This window comes from Engystomops pustulosus, chromosome 8 (assembly GCF_040894005.1).
Source record: "Engystomops pustulosus chromosome 8, aEngPut4.maternal, whole genome shotgun sequence".
NCBI lineage: Eukaryota > Metazoa > Chordata > Amphibia > Anura > Leptodactylidae > Engystomops > Engystomops pustulosus.
Genome location: NC_092418.1, coordinates 78721665 through 78741713, shown reverse-complemented (window position 1 = coordinate 78741713; position 20049 = coordinate 78721665). Strand labels below are relative to the sequence as shown.

The following is a 20049-nucleotide window of genomic DNA, read 5'->3' as shown; positions in this document are numbered from 1 at the left end:
TATGCCGGTTCAAATGCCAAATTTTCCTGGGAGGGGGCAGACTGGGGGGGAGGAGGCTGAGGTGCAGGAGCTGGAGGAGTGGCGATTTCGGTGACATGGGTGGACTGCGTGGAAGACTGACTGGTGGTGGACAAATTGCTCGAAGCATTGTCAGCAATCCACGACATCACCTGTTCGCACTGTTCTGGCCTCAACAGTGCTCTACCACGAGTCCCAGTAACTTCAGACATGAACCTAGGGAGTGTAGCTCTGCGGCGTTCCCCTGCTCCCTCATCAGCAGGTGGTGTCTCACCCCGCCCAGGACCACGGCCTCTGACCCCTGCAGTAGTTGGACGCCCACGTCCCCGCCCTCGTCCTCTACCCCTAGCCCTCGGGTTAAACATTTTTAAAATGAGAGTTATAACTTTATTTTTTTTTTTACTTTTTTTTGTTTTTTTTTGTGTTTTTTTTTTTTTTTTTGTGTTTTTTGTTTTTTTTTGAGTTTTTAAAACCAAACAATGCTATCCTATTGCTATGGCTATTTTCTAGCCAAGTATCAAAGGAAGCACAGTACTATGCCAGATGAGATGACACTGAGTTCTTGCCTAATAGAAATCCAACCCCTACTGAATTTTGCCACTTCAGCCTTTGCTATGGATATGTGCGCCACTAAGCGCAGAACACAGCGGTCGCAAGTCCCACTACAAATTGCTCAGAATTGGCAAGTACATGCACTGCAGAAACTACAGTCACCAGCAGATCAACCAGAAATCAAATATATAGAACGCTACTGTAGGCTTCAAGAAGCTGTTTGTATTCTCCTATGGCTATTTTCTAGCCAAGTATCAAAGGAAGCACAGTACTATGCCAGATGAGATGACACTGAGTTATTGCCTAATAGAAATCCAACCCCTACTGAATTTTGCCACTTCAGCCTTTGCTATGGATATGTGCGCCACTAAGCGCAGAACACAGCGGTCGCAAGTCCCACTACAAATTGCTCAGAATTGGCAAGTACATGCACTGCAGAAACTACAGTCACCAGCAGATCAACCAGAAATCAAATATATAGAACGCTACTGTAGGCTTCAAGAAGCTGTTTGTATTCTCCTATGGCTATTTTCTAGCCAAGTATCAAAGGAAGCACAGTACTATGCCAGATGAGATGACACTGAGTTATTGCCTAATAGAAATCCAACCCCTACTGAATTTTGCCACTTCAGCCTTTGCTATGGATATGTGCGCCACTAAGCGCAGAACACAGCGGTCGCAAGTCTCACTACAAATTGCTCAGAATTGGCAAGTACATGCACTGCAGAAACTACAGTCACCAGCAGATCAACCAGAAATCAAATATATAGAACGCTACTGTAGGCTTCAAGAAGCTGTTTGTATTCTCCTATGGCTATTTTCTAGCCAAGTATCAAAGGAAGCACAGTACTATGCCAGATGAGATGACACTGAGTTATTGCCTAATAGAAATCCAACCCCTACTGAATTTTGCCACTTCAGCCTTTGCTATGGATATGTGCGCCACTAAGCGCAGAACACAGCGGTCGCAAGTCCCACTACAAATTGCTCAGAATTGGCAAGTACATGCACTGCAGAAACTACAGTCACCAGCAGATCAACCAGAAATCAAATATATAGAACGCTACTGTAGGCTTCAAGAAGCTGTTTGTATTCTCCTATGGCTATTTTCTAGCCAAGTATCAAAGGAAGCACAGTACTATGCCAGATGAGATGACACTGAGTTATTGCCTAATAGAAATCCAACCCCTACTGAATTTTGCCACTTCAGCCTTTGCTATGGATATGTGCGCCACTAAGCGCAGAACACAGCGGTCGCAAGTCTCACTACAAATTGCTCAGAATTGGCAAGTACATGCACTGCAGAAACTACAGTCACCAGCAGATCAACCAGAAATCAAATATATAGAACGCTACTGTAGGCTTCAAGAAGCTGTTTGTATTCTCCTATGGCTATTTTCTAGCCAAGTATCAAAGGAAGCACAGTACTATGCCAGATGAGATGACACTGAGTTATTGCCTAATAGAAATCCAACCCCTACTGAATTTTGCCACTTCAGCCTTTGCTATGGATATGTGCGCCACTAAGCGCAGAACACAGCGGTCGCAAGTCCCACTACAAATTGCTCAGAATTGGCAAGTACATGCACTGCAGAAACTACAGTCACCAGCAGATCAACCAGAAATCAAATATATAGAACGCTACTGTAGGCTTCAAGAAGCTGTTTGTATTCTCCTATGGCTATTTTCTAGCCAAGTATCAAAGGAAGCACAGTACTATGCCAGATGAGATGACACTGAGTTATTGCCTAATAGAAATCCAACCCCTACTGAATTTTGCCACTTCAGCCTTTGCTATGGATATGTGCGCCACTAAGCGCAGAACACAGCGGTCGCAAGTCCCACTACAAATTGCTCAGAATTGGCAAGTACATGCACTGCAGAAACTACAGTCACCAGCAGATCAACCAGAAATCAAATATATAGAACGCTACTGTAGGCTTCAAGAAGCTGTTTGTATTCTCCTATGGCTATTTTCTAGCCAAGTATCAAAGGAAGCACAGTACTATGCCAGATGAGATGACACTGAGTTATTGCCTAATAGAAATCCAACCCCTACTGAATTTTGCCACTTCAGCCTTTGCTATGGATATGTGCGCCACTAAGCGCAGAACACAGCGGTCGCAAGTCTCACTACAAATTGCTCAGAATTGGCAAGTACATGCACTGCAGAAACTACAGTCACCAGCAGATCAACCAGATATCAAATATATAGAACGCTACTGTAGGCTTCAAGAAGCTGTTTGTATTCTCCTATGGCTATTTTCTAGCCAAGTATCAAAGGAAGCACAGTACTATGCCAGATGAGATGACACTGAGTTATTGCCTAATAGAAATCCAACCCCTACTGAATTTTGCCACTTCAGCCTTTGCTATGGATATGTGCGCCACTAAGCGCAGAACACAGCGGTCGCAAGTCCCACTACAAATTGCTCAGAATTGGCAAGTACATGCACTGCAGAAACTACAGTCACCAGCAGATCAACCAGAAATCAAATATATAGAACGCTACTGTAGGCTTCAAGAAGCTGTTTGTATTCTCCTATGGCTATTTTCTAGCCAAGTATCAAAGGAAGCACAGTACTATGCCAGATGAGATGACACTGAGTTATTGCCTAATAGAAATCCAACCCCTACTGAATTTTCCCACTTCGGTCTTTGCTATGGATATGTGTGCCACTAAGAGCTAAACACAACGGTAGCAAGTCCCCCTGCTAATTCCTCACAAAATGGTAAAAGATGCAAATTAAAATAAAAAAAGTAGAACGTTATTGTAGCCCTAAGAAGGGCTGTTGGGTTCTTTGAGAATCACTCCTGCCTAACAGTAAGCTAATAGAACACCCTAACGCTTTCCCTGAGCAGCAGCAGCTCTCTCCCTAGCGGCATCCAGAGACAGAATGATCCGAGCAGCGCGGCCAGCGGCTAGTCTATCCCAGGGTCACCTGATCTGGCCAGCCAACCACTGCTATCGACGTGTAAGGGTACCACGTCATGCTGGGTGGAGTGCAGAGTCTCCTGGCTTGTGATTGGCTCTGTTTCTGGCCGCCAAAAAGCAAAACGGCGGGAGCTGCCATTTTCTCGAGCGGGCGAAGTATTCGTCCGAGTAACGAGCAGTTTCGAGTACCCTAATGCTCGACCGAGCATCAAGCTCGGACGAGCATGTTCGCTCATCTCTAGTAACAGGGTAGTTCAGCTCTGAAATGCGTAAGTTCCTAAATAAATATCTTTTGTATCAATGCTTGTATGGACCTGAGCATCATGTTCTATGGACCTTCTCCCTTCCCGCAGGCGCTGATCCATTCATATGCATTGGTACCAAACTATTCTGTAGAACAGGGGTCGGGAATCTTTTTACTGAGAGAGCAATGAATGGCAAATATTTTAAAATGTAAATCCATGAGAGCAATACAATAAGACCAACACTTTTAAAACGCAATAAGTCTCTAAACTCTTTTTAATATCATTGTTATGATGTTGCTAACCGATGATGAATACTTATTGCCATTAATGTGACTTCTGGTGCTGTATGGTTTTGCTTTATAGTTATGGCTTTATAGTCTGGTTAATAAGTGATGAGGTTTAGCTTTTTGCAGGCGTTAAGACTTCATGCAGATGTCCCCAATAGCCCCCCAGTAGCCATTACTCACAGTGCCCTCCCTACTGAGTGCCCTCAGCACCAACAGTCATGCCCCTAGTAGCCATAAGCCATGCCCCCACTATTTATGCCCCCAGTAGCCAGTAGCGTGCCCCCCTGTAGACATGCCCCTCAGTAGCCAGCAGTCATGCCACCTGTAGTATAAGAGCCCCCACTGTGCAGATTTAAAAAAATTAAAAAGTTTATACTCGTCTTCTCCGGTGCTGCCAACACCTTTACTCCCTTCCCGCGCAGCACCACAATTATGTCGTTGCACATGCAGGTGTAGGGTCAGACGCAACACAGGTAGGCCTGTAAGGCAAGGACCCCGCACAGGCGCACACAATTAGATTGCATCACCGGAACAAGGAAGTCCAGCAGCTTCCCAACTCCCAGGACATAGAACGGGGGGTAAAGAGCAGGTAGACTAGCTCACGTGCTCTCCAGTGTACAGGTGGAGGGTGCCCGCGAGCCAGATGCAAGCATCAAAAGAGCCACGTCTGTCTTGCGAGCTATAGGTTTCAGACCCCTGCCTTAGAATTACATCTAAAACCTTAATTTTACATTCACAAAAATACATTTTAAGCATTTTACCAATAAAAGAAAAATCATCATAGGTGACAACTCTTATGAAAGATGTACAAGACTACTTATCAAATGCAGGACAGTACCTGCTTATAGATGCATTGAGGTTTATGAGTACTGACTTAGATTTAGACCAAGATTAGATTCTAAATATATGCCAAATATATGCCAAATGTATCACAGTGTCTGATCCTGAATGACAAATCTAAGTACCACCTATTACAGTAGTTATAGAGACTTATTTTGCAAACATTTCGATGTCATACATGATTTATGTTGTGACCTACTTGGTGGTTAAAGTCCAAGGGCGACAGGCAAGAGGATTGTGAGATGTAAATCTGGAATTTAATAACAAAAGCAAATGAAACAATAGAGCATAATCATATTCCATAAACAGTAAGTGCTATTCCACCCTGATTTACAAAATAAATAATCAATAAGCCTTTCCAAAATACCCTTGGTAATTTAGTTGTCACAAAACCGCAGATTGTCAGTTCTTAGGGAAAGGCAATGTTATTGTATAGCTCTTTGTATAAGCGGGCGTGTAGTCCCACGTATATCACTGTCAATAGGCAGGATAGTTATTAACCTTCAGAATGCAGCTCCGCAAGTCATTTTAGGAAGCATTACATAACTACGGCAGGTAATGTATTCCTGATGCTACAAATAAGACTAAACAAACAGGCAGTACAAAAAAATTTTTGCATAGATAATTACATGTCAACAGCAAGGCCTGAGCTTATCTAAAGCAGTGAGGTTATTAATAGCAGGTATCTCACAGGAAAAAAAGGCACAAAGTAATTGAAAGTGATATTCACTATCATAAAAGAAACTGGATGCGACCAATAGTGACACAGTGTACAGACAACCATTGCCAGCGTCATTTTCTATGTAGTTGTGTGCTGTGGGGGGGCAGCATAAATGGAAGGGACAAAACCAAACTTGCTAAATTTACTAGACATCCCCCTCCCTCCCTGAAATGTCTCCTTTTATATTGTTTTGTTTTTCAGTTTTTCTTATTTATTGTCATTTTTTTCTTATTTTTGTTTACAAATCAATTTACGCTCTGGAAATCAATAAAGTTGTATCGTATTGTATAGATTCATAATTTGTGTTATTATTAATTTAATATTCTTTATGTTCTTTTAATACATTTATAATTAGTTAGAGGACTGCTCAAAAATAATGCCAGAAAATCAAATATCTCTTTATTTGCTATGATATAATCCTATCACAGGGGCCGAATGGTTGTCATCTTGACCCATGCAATTTTTGTGAGTGTATAAAGAAGGTGAAAGGAGGAAATGTTATTCCTGAAAATCCCTATACACAACTGATGTTTCTGGAGCAATTTAAGGAAATCTACCATCTAAATCCAGCACTCACTCATAGATTCTGGAACAACTACGTTATTCTTGTGATATTTGTTATCAATGGCATCCTTACTTCAAAAATCAACTAGTATCAAAATGATACTAATGAGCTTAAAGGGCTCTGGGAGGTGTACATGGAGAAATCCACCTCCCACGCTATACTGCAACTTCCTCTGCGCAAGGAGATTAATGGAGGCAGAGGGAGGGAGAAGTTGTGTAAGAGCAGGGCAAGGGGACTTCAGTGTAACAGCCTGTTAATTTACAACACAGGGGGTCCCTGGTAACACCCCCATATTTTTAAAAGTGGATTTTAGAAGGAAGGAGGCCATGGATAACAAATATAAGAAGATTACTACAGTCACAGTGCCTGGATCTTTTCTTTTGAGTAAGTGTCCCTGGTTTATCATGCTGGATTTTGATGGAAGATTTACGTTAAAGATTACCCTGGGGTATTTGATGCAGTTTTTTAAACTTAAGGTTATTTTGTTTCCTATATGATGCAGTACAATGGAAAAAGAATTTGACATCTATTTGTTTGACATCTATTTGTTGTTGCTTCTCTACAGGTTACCTGGCACCCAGAAGTCTCCAAAGTACTGGGATGGTCCCTTTTCTACAGAACTTCCTCTGTGAAACAGATATTAAATGTAAAAACGTATCATATGTTACAAGCACAACAACTTCAAGCACCAGGTAGGAGAAAAAAAAAATGACAATTTGTACAGATGAATCACATAAATGGTCGCACAAAGTCTTCATGTATTTTTCATATATTATTTTCATGTATACATGTAATATACAAATACATCTATGGGATCAGGCTTTCTTCTACAGCCTCTTTAGTTAAAGCTTCTCACCAATAGGTAATGAGCTGTGCTGATTCCAACGCAGTATAATTCCTTCTAGCTCCCCCCTCTGTTCCTTAGAAATCAGTGTCATAATTCTCTGCTCCCAATAGACAAGTCAGGTTAGGAATAGGCTGAAGCAGACAATCTGGAACTGTCTTCCTGGCAGTAGAAGTAAAATTAGGAAATGAAATACCAAAACAAACAAAAATCCGGAATAATGGTGGAGAAAATATTGCAGCTTCATCAGAATAGACGGAGCAAAGCCTATTAGAGGATGCAACAAATTAGAGTCCTTAAAAGGGATGAAATGGACATAACTTTGGTCTCAAAGACTTTGGCTGTGGGTGAAGGCCACTTTACACTGCCCAGAGAACCAGACGAGAACAATGAAAGGACCATTCTAGCATAAAGCATCTTACACGTAGCTAACAAGTTCCTGAGTTGTCATGAAACCAATTGTCATCTCTTATCATGTCATCAATGTAGAAATCTCTAATAACTCTTGAACACTTGTGTATCTTGCATCATTCTATTTCTCCATTCTCAGGTTACAAAAGCGATCTGTTGATTCTGGCGGTGGAGGTGCCACATCGCAGACGACCTCTCTGATTTATCAGTTGTCCACATTGTGTATGTATTTCCCACAATAATAAGGCTTTACATGAGATCATATGATAACTAATATCCATTATTTGAGATGTACAGGAAGTCCACAGGTTATATATAAGATAGGTTCTTTAGGTGTTTACTTAAGTTGAATTTGTATGTAAGTTGGAACAGGTATATTTTATAAATGTAGCTCCAGGCAAAAACATTTTTTGTGTCCACACAACAATTTAACAAATAGACATCCAATAACAAGAGCAACACACCAAACGAAAGCAAAGGAGTCTATCTTAATAAATAAGTAATAATAATAATAAGTCATAAGTAACAATGGGACAAATCGTAATCAGGGACATAGTAGAAAAAAAATTAAACATATCTTGTTTAATCAATAATCTGAGTGGTTTTGTTAAAAAACAATTATAAAATTCAGGACCTTGGCCTACATAAGCACATTACACACAGAGCTCCCTGAACTGTCCAGATAGGACTAATGAACCTGAGCTGGATGACTCATACACAGCAGCTGGGGACGGTACTGCAATTGATTACTTCTGCCTATGAAGGACAACACAGTGAATACAGCATTCTTTGAAGCAGTACATAATTAGGGTAAGAGGAGAAGTGCCCGGAGTAGCCACAGGAGCGACATAGACTCATTATTATAATGTTATAATTGTTTTTTCAGCAAAACCACTCAATTCAGGGATTAAACAAGATATGCTTCTGCATCAGTGTAGCTATAACATCCTCATGGTATGTTTGGTTTACAATGCATAAAAACAAGTGGTAGATTTCCTTTAAGTCAAGGGCTGCCTGTATTTGGATTAAGTGTAGGGCAAAAGTCATATCTAGTCCTCTTAACCCCTTATGCAGCAGTGAAGGGGAATTTGCATGGAATGCTTTTGCTTACAAATTCGTGGCTATGAGGATGAAGAGGAACTTAAGACTTAGGTCCCATTATTTGTTGAGGAACCTCTTATTGGCCAAGCACTATTTTGGTGATGGTATGCCAATATTGTGATAGAAAGGAATGATGATGCCATGAATATTATCTCCCATTAATATTTATGAGAGGGTGTGATTTTTAGAAAACAACTTGATACACATAATCCCTTTATCGTATTCACCTCAAGGAACTAAGGTTGGTTATACAAAAGTTTTAATTGTACATGAGATTAAAGTTGAGCAGATGGATGTACACCACACAGTCTCCTAGCAGTAGCTAGCCTACACTATGATAGTTTACAGCTAGCAACAATAGGTTTAGGGTTCCACCATGCATTACAAGTTATATCTTTATATGCCAGATATTAGCCAAGGTTTTACCTTACATATTGCTGTATATAGAATACAGTATATCTCATAAGAAATTAATAAGAATCTCATCTCTTATCACTTGCATATTTTTGTCACCTAGGGGACAATACAGCAGGACAAAATTGGAATAATGTCTTAAATAACATCAAGGTAGGTTTTCTAGAACTTAGAAACTTTAATCTCAAGGTATTTGCATAATCTCTATCAGCATTTGTAGTACACAATATTATAGGCTGAGTGTACATGTATTTTTGTAGTAAGTTTAAGGATACATGGGGTAACTTTGGAACAGGTGAGCTCCTCTCCTAAATAACTGGAAAATATTTATAGTTACAGGAAATTTTTAGATGCCACCCATATGATCTGTAAAAAATACACAACACACAAAGGGATCTGTGAAGATTTTTAATCCAGTACTAATCCCATAGAGGGGAATTAAGTGGTATGGCACAGGAAATTTGTTGGGCATTGGGATAATCATTGGGCAGCCATAATTCTGGGATTCGGGGATGGAGAAATTCTAAGGGATAGATTGGTTTTAACATGGAGTCTGTATGAATATAGAATTTACCATGATTGTATAGTTAAGAAATACTGATAATATTGCATTAAACAACTTACTAATACTCAGAACATCGAGTGATTATCATTCTGTGTCTCTTAACTGACTTCTTTTCTTTTAGATGGCAATGGAACAGCTTAGTTCTGGAGACACGAAGGGGGCTTTGTGTACTACCATCACTTTGCTGCCCACCGCACAGAAGTCTCCTTTCCAGAGTTTCTTCACTTCTAACCAGACGATGACGACCTTTGTAGTGCAAGCCATCTTCTCACTCTTCTCTCAGGTATCCTAAACAATGACTGACATAGTTCAGACCACACATCCACATAATAACATCATGGACGGCACAAATACTAAATGTATTAGTACAGGCGTTCCCTTACTTAAGAACATCCGACTTACAGATGACCCCTAGTTACAAACGGACCTCTGGATATTGGTAATTTACTGTACTTAAAGGGGTATTCTCATCTGGGCATTAGATGTTATTAAAAAAAAAATACCTGGGTTAACATAATTTCTCATAAATGTAGTCATGGTCCTTTGGAAACAAGACGGTGTACTTGGATACGGCCACCTCTGCTGGAGGGATTGCCCAAATAAACAAAAGATTTTTCTATATGAAATGTCCAGTAGTTACTGCATGTGTGGGGTGGTCATATCCGAGGAAGCTATCTGGTTTCTAAGGGTCAACATTGCTAAATTTTGAGAAATTATCTGAACACAGGAACATTTTTTTAATAACATCCAATTGAATAAAATGTTCACATGTGGCAAATGAATTAAATTAAATGTGAATGCCCAGATGAGAATACCCCTTTAAGCCTCCAGCTACAATAAACAGCTATAACAGTTATTAAAGGAGTCTGCAGTTAAGATTTATTGTTAATCAGGATTCTTATGACATCCCAACATTTTTAAAATCCAATAATCACAGAGACCAAAAAAAATTTGCCTGGGGTTACAAATATACAATATACAGTTCCGACTTACATACAAATTCAACTTAAAAACAAACCTACAGAACTTATCTTGTATGTAACCCGGGGCATGCCTGTATAGTGATACATAATGAATTATTATACATATTATTAAGAACATACACATGGTTGCATTAAAATAAAATGTTGTCTTATATTACTAGAGATAACTCAATTTTTTTTATTATGTTAAAAGATGGAAGAGATGAATGAGTGTGCCGAATGAATAATAAGTCCATCTGTTACGGCAATAAACTGATTTGTACTGGATTGTAACTAGGCAATTGGTAAAATGTACGTGATCCATCCATAGTAGACAAAAAACTCAAAAATAAAAACATGCATGGACATCTAAAACAGCCAGGTCCTAAGAATGGGATTGTATGTAGGACTGATATATATAGCGCAATAAACTGGTAGGCAAGGTTGTCGTTGCTGGGAGCCCTTCTCGTCTACTCTTTACAGTTGCTGGGATGCAATATTTATATTGGTTGCGTCAGCAGCAAAATCCTATAATGACATATATTTTCTAGTGCAGCTTATGAAGGACAAGCGGATGATTTAATACAAGTTGTTTTTTCCAAACAAGACTTAAGATTATTGTTCACAACTTGACTTAGGTTCTACACAAACTGAAGATCTCTCCGATAAGATTTTCATTGTGAAAGAAAGGTTTTGTTATTTATATAATTTTTGATTATTTTTTGTAATTTTAGTAAGGAGTCCTTGCAAATGTCAAATTCCTTTGTCTAGAGAAATGTAGGTTTTTTTCATTATATAGACAGTCCATGGGTTATGTAGAAGATAGGTTCATTAGGTCTGCACTTAAGTTGAATTTGTATGTAAGTTGGAACCGGTATATTTTATAATTTGTGCCGTCATGGGAACAAGGATTATCAATAAAGCTTCATTATAGACACCTTACAGCTGATCATTGCAGCCTGGGACTAAAGCATCCAGAGAACTTTACCAGAGATCACAGTGGGCAGAGAGATTCCTCTGTAACTAGGGGTTGTCTGTAAGTCAGGTGTCCTTAAGTCGGGGACTGTATATCAAGAAAGTCAGATTTTATGGCTTCAGTTCTGTCACTTAGAGCTTCTGGTTCCTATTGGAATCAGTCCTCCGAAACACTTAAAGGGGTTGCCTGGAGGATGAAAAACATGGCTGCTTTCTTCCAAAAACAGCACCTACTCTGATGTTTGTGGTTGCCGGTATTACAGCTCTGCTCTCTAGAGATGAATGGAGCTTAGTTGCAATACCACACACTATCCATGATCAGAAGAGGAGATGATTTTGGAAGAAGGCAGCCATTATTTCAACCTCGGAATAACCTCTTTAAGATGCCTATTCATCTTTAATTTCTACCAAATATTCCACACAAATTAAATGGGCATCAGTTCCTGTCAAAATCAAAGTGTCAAAGTGATGATATCTAATATGTACGAGGGACTTGACATTTAAGATTCAAGTCCATTTACATACCTACACGTAAGCAGGGTGGCTTTCTCACACAGTTTACAGAACTTCTATTCCCCGACAAACCAGCCATCTCTCAGTGTAACAGTACTGTCAGTCTTGTTGAGGAATGATAATTCCCCAGCCATGAAACTAAATGGGGCAAGGCTTTCAGAAGAATGTAAGGGTGGACATCAATGCATGTGTCACGCAACACCAGTATAAGGTTTGTCACTAGTTTTTGCCAGATTCTGTCCGAAACCAAAAAGTTTGAGTAAACAAGTTTCTTGTCCTTCTAGTGCTTATATATTTAAATTGGCACGGTGTAACAAAGAGAGTGTTGAGATTTCAAGCTTTACTGGATTTGCTACGACAACATTTGCTTCGAATGCAGGACTGAAATTTAAGAAGTATTAATTATGTCTTTATAATTACAGAGTAGGTTTTACAGTAAGATGACTCTGCTCTTCTTCACTAATTGTTTTGCCAGTATATGCTGCTTTTGAGCTATGCAAGCACCATGATAGGATAGTAAGTTATGGTGCTCATAGCACAATTCTCAGCCATGCAGGACCTTATGTAGAAATTCCAGGCCCCCGGATATATCAGGAGGCCAGAGCCTCTAGATATACCGGGCAGGGGTAACAACCTGTTTACTGGGGTATGCAAATTAAATCTGTTTCAATTCTCAAAAAGGTAACTTGTCTACATTTTCCTTTTACATTATTCTCTCAAGTCTAATAGCTCTGACATCTTCACAACAATTGGGAAAATCTCATCACAGATAGAATATGTACAGAATAAAACAACCTTATGGAATATTTTACTCATGATTCCAGAATGGATAAAGAACCCAAGGTAAGAAAGTGGAGGCGTTGCCATAAGAATCTTGAAAACATGTAAATTTAAAGGAATCTGCCCAACAGAAGCCGCCTATGGATAGTGTTTAAGTGTCTTTGATAGAGGTGTGACTTCAATTTGCTGTTTGGCCACAATGTAAAATCTGTACTTGAAGCCCAACCATAATGTATTATTCATAGACCTAGTCTGCTTCTATGAGGAAGAGACAATATAGGAACCCCAAGGGCTTCTGGGTGAAGGTAAAACTGCTGTTCCTGTTCTATGGAGAAACAACTTCTTTCAACTCATTTCACATAGCATAAGAGGTCCTGTTGACAAATCTGTCCTGTATGACAACAAGAATAACAGAGTTCAGTATGATTTTGAGGTCAAAATGAAGAACAATGTGACATAACGTTGATAGCTGAAAATTATATGTACGATTAGATGTTAAGCTGTCTAATTGTGATGGAAAAATTCCAGTGTGAACATACCCTAACATTACCTTGTATTGTTCTTTTTTTCCTGCAGTCATATTCTATCCATTTCTAATTCATAGTTTAAAGGCAACCTGTCACCAGGAGACCCATTTTTAGCACTCCCCCAGTCCCCACAGAGCATAGTACATACACTGCCAAAGTGTTTTTGTATTAAAAATTGGTTTTACAGAAAAAAAGATATGTTATATTGTACCTTTTATAAGCATGTGCTGTGTGACTAGGCAGTTGCCAAATGGGAGGGGCTGGAAAGGAGCAGTTTCCCCCCACCCTTGGGAAACATGTGACCTTTTCAAATATATGAATAACTTCCCTCATTCGGGATTAGCTGTAGAGGAGCAGGGGGCGTCGCTAAGCCAAGTGATGGGTGTTATATATTTGAAAAGGTCACATGGAAAAGCTGTACCCCAAGGGTGGAGGGGAACTGCTCCTTTCCAGCCCCTCCCATTTGGCAACTGCCTAGTCACACAGCACATGCTAATAAAAGGTACAATATAACATATCTTTTTTTCTGTAAAACCAATTTTTAATACAAAAATACTTTGGCAGTGTATGTACTATGCTCTGTGGGGACTGGGGGAGTGCTAAAAATGGGTCTCCTGGTGACAGGTTCCCTTTAAGGACAAATTGATGCAATATAATATGACTGTTTTGTCTGTTATCATGGAAAAACATGAGTTGTAGATTTAAAGGATAGTAGTACCATAGTGGATTAATTAGTTTGGTATTTTATATCTTTATTCACTGTAACCATAATGTAATAAATCATCTTAAATAATGTTTTTATTTCCTATAGTTTAATTTATGAAGGGAATTTCTTCTTGAATATCAGTTCAGAAATGGCAGATTTAAAGTCATGTATGAAGTACATAGTCAAAACTGCAGCTCAAGGTAAAAACTTAACAGTTCATATCATACAATACCATAAATACATATCAGTATATAAATATTAGAAGCGCTGTCTGAGAAACAAAATAAGCCAATATCAATAAATAAAAAGTAGTCTTATTCATCTATACTTGATGCTCCAGCTCTTTGTTTCCAAGGCTCTATTCACATGACATTTAGATCCTACATTAGAGGGACTGCACTTGAAGATCTCCCACTGTATAACTCTGATGAAAGACTAAAATGTCTATTCCTAAACCTTGTGAAAGTTCCCTCTATAGTATTTTCTTCCATAGAATCAGGGGCAGATTAGGATTGCCTTGGGCCTGGGCTGTATGAATATTATAACCTGTATAAATCTGTAATTCACTTCCTAAATAAGGTGCTAGAATCAAGCTTCTTTGGGAGTGGAGGATCCTTCCCTTCTGCCTGCTTCCAGTCTGCAGTTTCAGGGCCTTTGGAGGTCCTGAACTTGCTCCTGTGCACATGTGTATTGAGAGCATGAACAGGCATATGAGGATTTCACAGGTGAAGGACCTTCTCAGTATAAAATTTAGTGAGTGGTGTGGGTGGCCATGCGCCCCATAGAAGTCTTGAAGGGCTAACAAAGACAAGTGAAATTTCCAAGAGCAAAGTTTTACTTTAAGCAGATCAGTTACATCAATACATTAAATTTGCTTTTATCAATGTATCAAATATGACATATCCAAATCTTACAGTTATCACAGATCATATAGATCTCTTGTAAATTTCCGAATATATAGATTTCCAGATAGATATGTACTTGCAGTGTTACATTACTACTGATTATATGTCATACATTATACACAGGATGAAGGTGAAACGTCTTCTTCCAACACATGTGGGTTTTAATTTGTTATTTCTTTATCCACTGCAGTGAAAAATAAGTCATCTACAAGTAATGAAACTGGGATCCTGGAAATGATCTTAAACCCAAGTATGAGCAGCGATATGAAAGCCTGTATTTCCTTTGTCAAGGTAATGATTGTTATTAAAGGGCTGCTAAATCCTATGCCACAGAGAGTACAACATATCACCACAGCTGAGGGGCTGCATCCTTGCTGTAAAAAAGAAGCAGTTACAATTCTTTCTGTAAAACCCCTTTTTACTGTACAGGCGGTCCCCTTCTTAAGAACATTCGACTTACATACGACCCCTAGTTACAAACAGACCTCTGGTAATTGGTAATTTGCTGTACTTTAGCCCTAGCTTACAATAAACAGCTATAACAGTTATCACATATGTCTGTAATGAAGATTTAGTGTTAATCCTGGTTCTTATGATGATCCAACATTTTTAAAATCCAATTGTCACAGAGACCAAAAAAAGTTCTGGCTGGGGTTACAATAATAAAGTATACAGTTCCGACTTACAAACAAATTCAACTTAAGAACAAACCTACAGACCCAATCTTGTATGTAACCCGGGGACTGCTTGTACATGGTTGTAACTTGAAGCTTCATGGGCCTGATACATGATCTGCATTAGGCCCCTCACCTACCATGTGACATTTGTAATACTGAACATTTTTATTCCTTGCTTTGCCTAATTCAGACACCAGCACCAGGTGTGTATATATACTGTATATATACTGCTGTTTATATAAAGACACATCTAATTGGGAAAAAATAATATTGTAAAATAGGAAGGTCAAACAATTTGCCATAAATTGATATTTAAACATAGTTCTGTATGGATTTATAGTAGACTGACAATTGCAATTCTATATATCAACCTATAATTCTGCAGCTATTAAAATGATGTTGTTTCCAATTTGCAGATGGTATCCAATGGATCCAGTCAACACTGGCTCGAGATGGAACAAACATTGGAAAAAATCTTTTGGCTCATGTCATCTCTGACTAATGGAACGTCCAATAATATCTGTAAGCCACTTTTAAGGTCATTTCTCTATACAATAGCTGACGTATATATGCTCATATAACAGGGCATTCCAGATTTACTTGGATGCAAAGTATTCAGACTGTTTATTTATGTCAAACTACACTAATTCCATGAAAAGATCATAGTAAATATTCTATTTTGCAAGTCATTCTGCCCTTCAAATTGGAATGTGAACTATTTCTACAGTCATGGCCATAAGTTTTGAGAATGATACAAATGTTAATTTTTACAAAGTCTACTGCATCAGGTTTTATAATGGCAATTTGCATATACAGTACTCCAGAATGTTATAAAGAGTGATCAGCTTAACAGCAATTAATTGCAAAGTCAATATTTGCCTAGAAAATGAACTTGTTCCCCCAAAACACATTTCAACTTCATTCGGGCCTACCTTAAAAGGAGCAGCTAACATCGTTTCAGTGATTGCCCCAGTAACCCAAGTGTGGGTGTTGATGAGGACAGGGCTGGAGATCAATCTGTCATGATTAAGTAAGAATCACACCACTGGACACTTTAAAAGGAGGTTGGTGCTTGGAATCATTGTTTCTCTTCTGTTAACCATGGTTATCTCTAAAGAAACACATGCAGTCATCATTGCACTGCACAAAACTGGCCTAACAGGGAAGAGTATCGCAGCCAGAAAGACTGTGAGGCGGAGACTCTTGGAGCAAGGCCTGGTGTCGAGGAGGGCAGCAAAGAAGCCACTTCTGTCCAGAAAAAGACATCAGGGACAGACTGATATTCTGCAAAAGGTACAGGGAATGGACTGCTGAGAACTGGGGTAAAATCATTTTCTCTGATGAATCCCCTTTCCAATTGTTTGTAGCATCTGGAAAACAGCTTGTTCGATGAAGACAAGGTGAGCGATACCACCAGTCTTGTCTCATGCCAACTGTAAAGCATCTTGCAACCATTCATGTGTGGGGTTGCTTCTCAGCCAAGGGAGTCGGCTCTCTCACAGTCTTGCCTAAAAACACATCCATGAATAAAGAATGGTACCAGAATGTCCTCGGAGAGAGCAACTTCTCCCAACCGTCCAAGAGCAGTTTGGTGATCGACAATGCCTTTTCCAGCATGATGGAGCACCTTGCTATAAAGCAAAGGTGATAACTAAATGGCTCAGGGAACAAAACATAGAGATTTTGGGTCCATGGCCTGGAAACTCCCCAGATCTTAATCCCATTTAGAACTTGTGGTCAATCATCAAGAGACGGAGGGACAAACAAAAACCAACAAATTGTGACAAAATGAAAGCATTGATTGCGCAAGCTACCAGTCAGGATTTGGTCCAGAAGTTGATTGAGGTCCTGAAGAAGGGTCAACACTGCAAATATTGACTTGCTGCATTAACTTGTTACTCATAATTGTACTTGTATTTCTGTATGTAATAAAAACATCTGACAAACCAGAGGGCAACAGATCATGTGAAAATTCAATATTTGTGTCATTCTCAAAACTTATGGCCATGACTGTATACAGGCTTATATTTCATTTATTCCTGCAGATTTATAAAATCACCAAATAATCAGAATTTTTAATTGTTGTACATTCATTACAGCATATACAATCATTCTCTAGACGGTACCTAAAGTGTAACTAAAACTTTGAAGCATTTTTACATAGAGCATCCCTCCCACACAAACTGTGTGCTGAAATCTTTTTGCTGCAGTGAGTATAATATACGGCCACAAGATATCCGTACTAGAGATGGACGGGAATAAGCACCATGGGGATGGGGACACAAGTACTTCTGGGGGCATGTAAGAGCCAGAGCCCAGAGTGCCACCCAAAGCATTAGTGCTTCATTTACATAAAGTTAAGAGTTCATTTTAGAAATAAACTTATTAACCCTTCTAATAAATATATCCCCATATTCAGCTGATACCCAAAAGAGTCAATGGTTAATAAACTTCCTTTAATTGTATATTGGTGATCTATCCAAAGGATAGGCTATTGATATCAAATCAGTGATGTAGCGCGGTGACTTAGCGTTCAAGATCTGAGCCGAACCGGCATCGGGAAACACGGGGTGCCGGCTGTAACATATAGCCGACACCCCAGTGTAACATGCCTTTGGGGGGGTCTTTACCCCATGAACCTTTTTCGGGCGGGGTGATCATTGCTATAAGATGACTGCAGGCAGTGCCAATAAGATGCCGTCTGTGACGTCATCTTACAGACAGAGTGTCAGCCTATGCATGTGCTAATACTCTGCAATACATCAGTATTGCAGAGTATTATCATGAACAAGCAATCAGATGATTTCTTGTTCATGTCCCATGGTGGAAGTAGTAAAAAAAGTAAAAAAAAAAAGTTTTTCAATAAAAAATAAAGTAATAAATCACTAAAAATGCCCATAACATATAAAGAGACATATAACACTTAAAAAAGTCTAAATCCTAACACATCTTACGTACACGTAAAATGCAAAAATAAACAGTGTCATAAAATAAAAGGGATAAAACACTATTATTAATACATTATATGATGATATAAGTCTGGTGCCTGGGGAAGCAGAAATACACAATCAATGTATCCACTTGGGATTCCCTAAAGAATGACAATTTTTATATGGGAACTCCATCTAAGTAGAAGTCCACATCCCCCTTAGCCACTCTGACAGTAATGACATGAGGATGGTTAAGAGTATGCTTGTATTACTTTATGGGGATATTTGTGAGTGTCTTTTCTTGTTTTTTTCTGGGTTTTAGACTTTGTTTGATATATCTTAGAGGTTGATATGTCCTATATACCTCAGAATCTTTATATGATGGTATTTCGCCATGTGGTCATCCTACAAACTTGGTTTTACAACCTTTTCCATCATACTGTTCCACACACATACATAGCAATCATGATGATAACCATGTTAATATTTTAGGAATGCTACCTGCGTCTGGGGGGCCCTCAAGTAGCCTTTGAAACAGTAACAGCATTGACCGGGATGGAGTTATTAGGGATAGGCATGAGGACAAAATATGAATTATGCCAAATATTTCTCTTATGTGTACTTCAGAAATATAGGACATCACTTTCTTCTGACCCCTGTTCTGGAGATTTAGAGAATCCCAACATCGGACCCTTCCTTGATATACTTGTTTTCTTGCCCAAGCATCCTGGCCTGGTTGTAGACAAGTAGAGGAATTTCAAGGGAGGGACACCTATTTCACTCCTAATTTTGAAGTTTACCTATCACCACAGTCATCAACATAAATAGGCTGAAAGACCCCTTTAAAACTTGGTTTTACACACATAGCACTCCAGTAGGAGAATCATATCACATTACAAGCAAATATGTACTTGGTTTGGAATCTACTGTACCTTGGTTAAATATAAAATACATACGGTAGATAGATTTTATGGCAAGAACATTTTATCAATGTACTAATAAATACATATTATTAAATAGAAAAAAAATCCGGAAGGAAATGTCTAATAAGGTCATGAGGACAATAAATCATTATTAACTACATTATTCATGTACAGAAGTGATTAGTGAAGGCGGCAGTGTATTTCAGTGACTGTCTGCATATCTGCCTGTCGGCGGCAGTCTCTATCAGTGACTGTCTGAGAGCTCGTTTCATTTTCCCACTGCTGTTTATAAAATTACAGCTGACCTCTAATTAGTTTCCATGGGCAACTGGAACAGTTTTACCTCAAACATTTCTGATAAATCTCCCCCTATCTCTGTATCTCTCTCCATCTTACCTCACACATAAGTGTCTTTTACTCATTGCGTATAGTAACCAATCACTACTCAGAGCTCATATTAATGACCTGTGGCAGAACAGCAAACAATCACGCCTCAGGTTCCAACTGCCACAGCAGCAGCAGTAGCAGCAGCAGACAATGGCTTCTGTATATGTTGGTTAATAAGCGGGTTTTGGAAAGTGATGGGTTTAAATTTCAGCTCAAAACCTGGTCTAGGACATTCCCTGAGTCACAGGCAACAACTGCAAAATTTG

At 39.1% G+C, this 20049-nt stretch overlaps 1 protein-coding gene across 1 annotated transcript in view; it reads left to right on the top strand.

Moving 5' to 3' along the window:
- Positions 1–20049, top strand: part of LOC140075443 (uncharacterized) — a 163721-nt gene that overhangs the window by 35213 nt on the left and 108459 nt on the right. Inside the window, exons 3-10 of the mRNA XM_072121366.1 lie at positions 6729–6855; positions 7558–7640; positions 9037–9086; positions 9620–9781; positions 12670–12791; positions 14067–14161; positions 15057–15157; positions 15960–16065. Of these exons, the coding sequence (XP_071977467.1) occupies positions 6729–6855; positions 7558–7640; positions 9037–9086; positions 9620–9781; positions 12670–12791; positions 14067–14161; positions 15057–15157; positions 15960–16065 (846 nt within the window). The remainder of the gene's footprint in view (positions 1–6728; positions 6856–7557; positions 7641–9036; positions 9087–9619; positions 9782–12669; positions 12792–14066; positions 14162–15056; positions 15158–15959; positions 16066–20049) is intronic.